The sequence below is a fragment of the Geospiza fortis genome, unplaced genomic scaffold (genome assembly GCF_000277835.1).
Source record: "Geospiza fortis unplaced genomic scaffold, GeoFor_1.0 scaffold19, whole genome shotgun sequence".
In the NCBI taxonomy this organism is placed as follows: Eukaryota; Metazoa; Chordata; class Aves; order Passeriformes; family Thraupidae; genus Geospiza; species Geospiza fortis.
Window position 1 is genome coordinate 1,121,556 of NW_005054465.1, and position 7,119 is coordinate 1,128,674.

Consider the following 7,119-nt stretch of genomic DNA (forward strand, 5'->3'; position numbering starts at 1 on the left):
AATTTATTCTGATATTTATGTTGCATGCAAGTGGATAAACAGCAAAATAGCGAATCTTACTTCCCATTTATTTTCAAATTATGTTTTAAGAAAAATGCCTTTTAACTATACCTGAAAAAACAAAAATTGTGGTTCAATACTATTCTACTGCAAACACGTCAGTCCCAGAAGAATTAATAGATGGCCCACCTTGAAAAGGAAATCAGAGATAGCTCTAATTAAATAAATTAAACCCAACAAAATTATTTAATATATAGTCTTATTTACACAAACATTCTCATCAAGGCACACAAGAAGGATATTTTCTCAATCATTAACTGAGTATAAACACACTGTTTTTTGAAGGAAGGTATTTCACTTTCTCTCTATGCAACCTGGTACCTGAAATCCTGACTCAGCCCCTCACACAGCTTCTGGAACAGGGGCAGTTTTTCCTGTTCAGGGCAGAAAAAAATTGGCTTTGCCTCGACTTGGTTGGAGGTTAAAAGAATAAAATACAAACAGATTTTATGTAGTCAGAGATGAGCACTGGAGGACAAAAAGAAAGCTTCTGGGAGGAATATTCAAGCAGAACTGTAACTCTTATTGAGCAGTCATTAAAGGGTTTTCAAAAGCATTGGCTGTAGCATCCTCAAAGCAATAAAACCCTACACCAGGAATAATTCATATTTGTTCTTCAGATGTGAAAAGTAATAATCTATACTTCACTCATGTCATGCACACTGAGATTACTGCACCTACTTGTGTGTCTTCCTTACTCTCACGTGTTACTGTGTTGAGAAACACATTAGAGTTAGCAAAGACAGCCCTGCCAGCAGCAGGACTGAGGACACCAAGCATCTCATCCACCACAGGATCACACACAGCATCAGCACCCTATGAATAAGACAAAAAATTCCTAGCATTAAAAAAAAGGGCATTTTCCCAAAGGGATACTCAGAAACAACAGACATTTTAAGTCTGCAAAGTCCCTGAAGGACTACTGTGACTCCAGAGAAACAAAACAGACATTTTAAGCCCTGCCTAACCTCTTGTCAAGCTGCAGACATTTGCCTTGTTTGCAATACAGAACTTTAATTTATAACCTGCTAGAGACCAAAAAACAGAATTTTGGCCCAAGATTTGCTGGCACAGTTAACACAAACTACTATTTATGTGACGTTGTGAAGTGTGGATTGGCCATCTGAAGCATGGATGGAGTCAAGCCTCCCCCAGTACCATGGGTGTGCTTTGGCAAGACCCAAAGAGGCTGCTGGGAGCAAGGAGAGAAGGTACCACAGACACTGCAAATGGCAATATCCAGTGGAAAAGGTAACCAAGCTGAACAGAGAAACAGCCATGGGCTACAAACCTGCAAATCCTGACCTCCATTTGCCTCCACTCTGAGAAATGCTCTACAGACTTCTCTTGGATGAAAATCAGGTTTTTGGTCATTTCTCCAACCAATTCGAGGCAAAATCTCCACAGAACAACTGCAGCCCCTGCCCTATACCGCTGCCAGCAGCCACCCCCGCTGGTGGCAGTGTCACCCCCAGGGGCCACGGACACCTCACCTGTGCTGCCCCTGGGGGCTCCACGCTGAACTTCATCCTCCTGCTGCAGGAAACATTCACATCTCACCTCATCTGATACTCCAACCTGCAAAGAGTTTGGCTTCTTTTTTTTTTTTTTCTTTTTTTTTCTTTTTTTTTTCTGTAAAGAACCCAAATAGACACTCAAGTGACCTTCAGGTGAAAACTAAAATAACCTTGGAGAATGATTATTACCTCAGTGAAGTAAAGCACATCTTTGTCTCAGAAAGCAGTTGGGGAGCAGAGTGGCAGGAAGGTCATCCTCATAAATTGTGGAACCCTGACACAAGAACTGATCTCTCCTGCTTTCAGAAAGGAGTTTCTCAAGATCAGCAAACTTTCTTCTCATGTAAGCATCCTCTACTGGCAGGGGTGCAATATACTTAGTATCTTTGTGCAGTTTCACAGTCTTAAATATAAATAGTATTATTTCATGGATTCAAAATCACAATGTTTTGAAGCCCAGGACACTTCTCTCCACCATCTCCACCAATTTTTTGATGCACCACTTACAGCGGCAAGGCCCTAGACTTACCTGAAAGTCCCAAATACACTCAGCTAGGAGAGAGTGCAAAGAATAATGCACACCCTAATTTGTCTTAATTTATGTGCTTTGGCATAAGGTACAACCTGTGCTTTAACTCAAACACACAAGAGTTTATGAGCAGGTCAGTCCCTGTGGACTGCATTCCTTTGACTAAGACTGTCTTTCCTCTACAGATGAAACCATGTAAATTTTATCCATTTTCATCATTTTTTTTTCCTTCACAAGAAGCCTAATCTGACAAGATGTGGAACATGAGGTGCTGGATATTAGCTTAAATAGTTCTAGTATTTTTTCTTATTCTCTGTGTAGAAAGGACTGTTAATACCAACAGTTGTTGTGTCTGCACCAACCTGAGCAGGAACTTGTCTGCTGCACAGGGCAATGTAGTAACACACAGACCACCTTGGAATGAGCCTGCCCTAGGCACTGCTAACAAGATTATTGTGTCAGTCTTTGAAGACAAATGTCTCTAATGCTTTTACACTCCACTGATTTTACCCTGTAATTCCCAGACTCAAATGTTATGAATACAAATCTTATTTGCAGCCACTGCTGCCTAAGAGAGGTATGTAAATCACCCCATGAGCCTGCACCAGTCTGAGGAAGAGACTGAAGCTATCACTGCTTTTATTTCCAACAGCCTCCCTTCCATCAAGGTATATCTAAGTTTCCAGTCATATTCTTAGCTGCTGGTTTTTTATGAATACAATTCCATAAAAGTAGCTAATTATGATGCACAAGTACTTAGAAATGCTAACACAGAGCTTGAACTTCCATGAAAGTGTTTGTAATTGTGATGAAGTAGCTTGTCCAAGAAGCATGGGAGATTCTGTCCTTCCAAGACAACCTAATCACAATGCACCAGCGTGCCAGAAAGCTGAAGAAGTCCCCAGAGAACTCTCAAAGACTTGATTCAGCTCCTTCCATTAAGCACTAGGTTCAGCAGACCCAGATGCAATTTCAATTAGGGAAGGTAACAATCAAACCACGTTCAATTTCTTTTATACTGAGCTTTTGAGATTCTAAGAGTTCACATGACATACCATGTGGTTTTAAATCTCACTGTGATTGGGAGTGGTATCTCTCAAAACAGAAAATCTTACTTTAAAACTTAAAAAATACTCTTTCCAGACCCATTGCACATCAACAGCAAAGAATAGTGATTGTTGTGACAGACAATCTTATTACCACCTCCATCTCATTTGAGAATGACTTTTTGAGACGTACTGGCAGTATTTACAATAAAAAACAATTTTAGATCTCATTTTTATAAGGAAGATCAGCTTGAAAATTACTTCTTACACAGCAAAGACTTTCACATTTACTTCACTATCAAGAAACAATTTTTGTCCTGTAATCCAAAGAAATTCAAACCAGAATGAAGAGCATTAACCAAACACCTTTCAGAATCCAGGTAAGAACAGAACAAGCCTTGAAAATCCAGCCAAAAGGAAAGAATATTCATTCTATCTTAAAAGAGAGTAAAACAAAGGACCAAGAGTCTGAATACAGTTTCTTTAGTTCACTGATTCTGTTAAAAAAAAGTAACAAACATTTTAATGTTGCAGCTTTATTTAAAAGAAAGTGACTTTAAAATTTTTGGTAACATACTTTTTATACAAAACTGATACAATGAAAAATAAACTGCAGCAGTGTTCTAGAGCAGATTACAGGCTGTAAACTCATAGTCAAATGTACTATATTGGAAAAGGTAATTTTGTTCAAAGCTTATTTGCAGACCAGCACCAAGTGATTCCAAAAGTTTAATTTTACTAGACATGCAAAAAACCCTCAAACTCACACTTCCTAAGTAAGGACTTGCTCAATCTCACTTGTCTTCCAATTTACAGTACAGTAACAGTTGTGATTAACTGTATGCAAGAAACACATCAAAATTTCCTACAATACCTCCAGTGAGTAAAGTTCAACTTTTGTACACCTTTGAAAGTTTCTAAGGAGTCATGAACAAGGTATTTGCACAAAACTTTAGTAATTGCCATTTACATGGAACTCAGAAGTCCACGAAGAAATTTCAAAGCCCTCTAACAGTTCTTTTTAAACTATTTCGTTTCAGCAGGTCAATTTCCTTGATCTTGGGATCACATTTTTTAAAACTACATTTGCAGTACATCAACATCCCAACATATCCACAAGCAGTATGAATAGGATCCAGCAGGGAAAGAGAAACACCAAAACACAAGCTAAACAATCCTGAAATCCTTTTACCATTCTTATCACATGCTCAGTAGAAAGCAAAACTCCTCCCAAAACTCTTTTATTTCTATTTTTAAGTTGTCTGAAATCAAGTTTCTCAAATAGAGAACCTGTTTTGGGAAGAAACTTTTCATTATAAACCCAGTTCCTCAAACATCCCATTCTGGGGGTAACTTGGCTTCATGCAACCCTTACAGGCACAGGGAAGATAGTGCCCTCAAATATTAAAGCTGTACAGATCTACCAGATTGGGGCAAAATACTAATACTCAAACTGTGAAATAACAGTACTGTAATTCTTGTATTTGCTCTTCTCTGTCATGCAATCACAACTGTACTTTGTAGAAGACAGCAGAGGTCTGTTTCCTGCTCTCTGCTTCTCACTTCATGATTCCTGAACTCAAACTGATTTGTTTTATTATGGCTGTTCATGTAAACCTCCTAGGAACAGCATCAATGGAAAACGATGCTAATCCCGTAATGCCAGAAAACTCAAAAGTCTTCTCTAGAAATTGAAAAATGTCCTTATAAATTCCACTTCCTTTTCAGGCTCTTTGCCTTTCCTCTATGAAACATCCACCAATCATCCTTTATCACTGCTCTCCACCCTGTGATCCCAATGTAAACAAAACCCAGTAGAATAATCAAGTTTTGCCAGAGAACAAAAAAAGCACCATAACATTACATCTTTCCTCTTTTCAGTAAGTTATAGCAGCATTTTGAGACCAAAGCCTCAGCATTCTAATGCTTAAAGCTTTGCTCCCAGGTCCTCTGCAATGCTTTGGATCCTGGTATTAAAACAAAGAGGTATTGAACATAGGATGTGCCCACAGGAACGTGGATAGGAGTTTCTGTGAACTGCATGTAACAGATCTGCTTTTTGCCTGGGGACATTTACTATGCAGATTTGCTTCTCCTGTGAGGCTGAGGAGTCACTGGCACTGAACAGTTTTGCCATAGCCACCTCTTCCAGCATCGTAGTCTTGCCGATACTCATCTCGGACCTAACAAAGGAGGGGGGAAAGGGAAGTCCAGAAAAGACAAGGAAAAACAATTTCTCAAAAACTGTTGCAGCATTAGAATACAGTCATACTGACATCATAACATGTAATTGGCTACATGGAGCTGTCTGACCAAACAGAAGGTAAAGTGCATCATGCAGAAGACCAGAATACATAAACCAGCTTCTTCTTTCATCATGTCTCTAATCACCACAGCCCAAGCAAGGATGGCCAGCCTTGGGCTTTGGCAGTACAAGCCACTGCCATCTGCTCCACTTGGGGTAAGCCAACTGCTGTCCTGTGTGCTCCTAACAGCCAACCCCTTACATTTTCTGGGCTTACTTAAAAGCATTACCCCCGCAGGCAGCCAAGAGCTGTTTCTGCAAGTACTTCTAGTGAAATTTAGGAAGGAGTTATTTATTCCTAGTGGATTATATTGCCATTGATCAGATGTCTTCCAGTGTTATCTTAAACTATGACTCCTAAGCTGCTATTTCTGAAATTTTTCTGTGTTCATTCAAAATCAAGAAGTTTGGCAAAGTCACCATTCCCTTAAAACCCAAGGCTGTACAACAACCTACCTGCCCCCCTGATCGTCCACGGCCATACTGCCTGCCCTCCTTAAACCCTGCATCCCAGTCTGTCCTTATGATTCTGTCATCCAGTCTGGTCCCGTTGATGTAGCGCATTGCATTTTCAGCATCTCCTCTGGCATAATATCTTAGGAATACGTTAATGAAAAAAATAGACTTCTATTTTCACCACATGGGAAAATGAACAATATCAAATGGGCTAGAAAACCAAGTCTTTGCTTGAACCACTTTTATGAAGCTACACCATCTAAGAAAACTGCTAGTGAAAGGGTGAAACATGCAACAATTCAAGCATTAAAAAGTTTGTCAATCGTGCCGACATTTAACAGAACAAAGCTCTATTGCTAAAGAGTGGGAAGCCCCAGGCATGCTCTGTTCATGCTGCAAACTTTCACCAGTCTGGTGAGTCCACTGGAAGCAGTAGCAGAATGATCCTCAGAAACATGCACATAATGAAGTTACACGACAGGGATAAAAGATGCCAACGGAAACTTTACATGTGTGTTTGTATGAAAAGAAAGACCTTTTTACCTCGGCACAGAGAATATGAATTTACTACAGAGGTCAACTACCCAAGAGGTGTCTGGGTTAAAGTATCAAAGTGAAAGCAATCTGCTAACCCCACCCGACATGCAGTGTATGGCCGAATAAAGAATCACGGTTGGAAAAGAGCTGTAAGACCACCACGTCCCACCGTGAGCCCAGCATTGCTCTCTCTCGCCAGGGTCTCCCACAGCCGCTTTAGCAAATGATTAATTTTATCCTCGGAGAACTCCCCCTTAACTCAGAGCCTGCAGTGCAAAGCAGTTCACCCACACCCTGACGGCTCCCGCCGCGCTGCTCAAGGATACTCCACGAAGCAGAAGCCGCAGGCCGTTTTCTTCACTTTGTCCAGCCCCATGATGACCTTCTTAATGTCGCCGCTTTTGCCGAAGAGCTCGTGGATCTGCTCCTCCGTGGTGTAGAAGGAGAGGTTCCCCACGTACAGTGTGCAGCTCTTCCTCAGCAGGCGCTCCTGGTCGTACCGCGTCCCCTGGGCCGCAAGGACACAGCGTTACCTCGGGGCCCGGCCCGGCCGGACCGCGCGGCGCCCGCCCCCGGCCGCGGCTCACCCGGAAATGCTGGTCCCGGTACTGGCTGAGTTCGGCGTAGGAGTCGCTGCGCAGGATGCTCAGCGTGCCGCCGGAGCTCATG

At 41.4% G+C, this 7,119-nt stretch overlaps 1 protein-coding gene across 2 annotated transcripts; it reads right to left on the bottom strand.

Moving 5' to 3' along the window:
* Positions 1-3,672: 3,672 nt before the first annotated feature.
* On the bottom strand, positions 3,673-7,118 carry LOC102034303 (nuclear cap-binding protein subunit 2). Of its 2 annotated transcripts, XM_005427987.2 has the most exons (4): positions 7,038-7,118; positions 6,777-6,958; positions 5,914-6,052; positions 3,673-5,335 (listed from the first exon to the last, which is right to left on the bottom strand). In XM_005427987.2, the coding sequence occupies exons 1-4, from the start codon at positions 7,116-7,118 to the stop codon at positions 5,264-5,266; spliced, it is 474 nt and encodes a 157-aa protein (XP_005428044.1). In that variant the 3' UTR covers positions 3,673-5,263. The 2 variants fall into 2 exon arrangements, with proteins under 2 accessions (XP_005428044.1, XP_014165386.1); XM_014309911.2 differs by lacking the exon at positions 3,673-5,335 and having other exon boundaries at positions 5,524-6,052.
* Between the last annotated feature and the right edge of the window lies 1 nt (position 7,119).

Bases quoted from the DNA above. Each gene is read 5' to 3' on its own strand.
- LOC102034303 (XM_014309911.2), bottom strand. From the start codon at position 7,118: ATGAGCTCCGGCGGCACGCTGAGCATCCTGCGCAGCGACTCCTACGCC. The intron at 6,959-7,037 runs GTGAGCCGCGGC...CTTGCGGCCCAG, and splicing joins ACCGGGACCAGCATTTCCGG to GGGACGCGGTACGACCAGGA. The intron at 6,053-6,776 runs GTATCCTTGAGC...CGTATTCCTAAG, and splicing joins TGCGGCTTCTGCTTCGTGGA to ATATTATGCCAGAGGAGATG.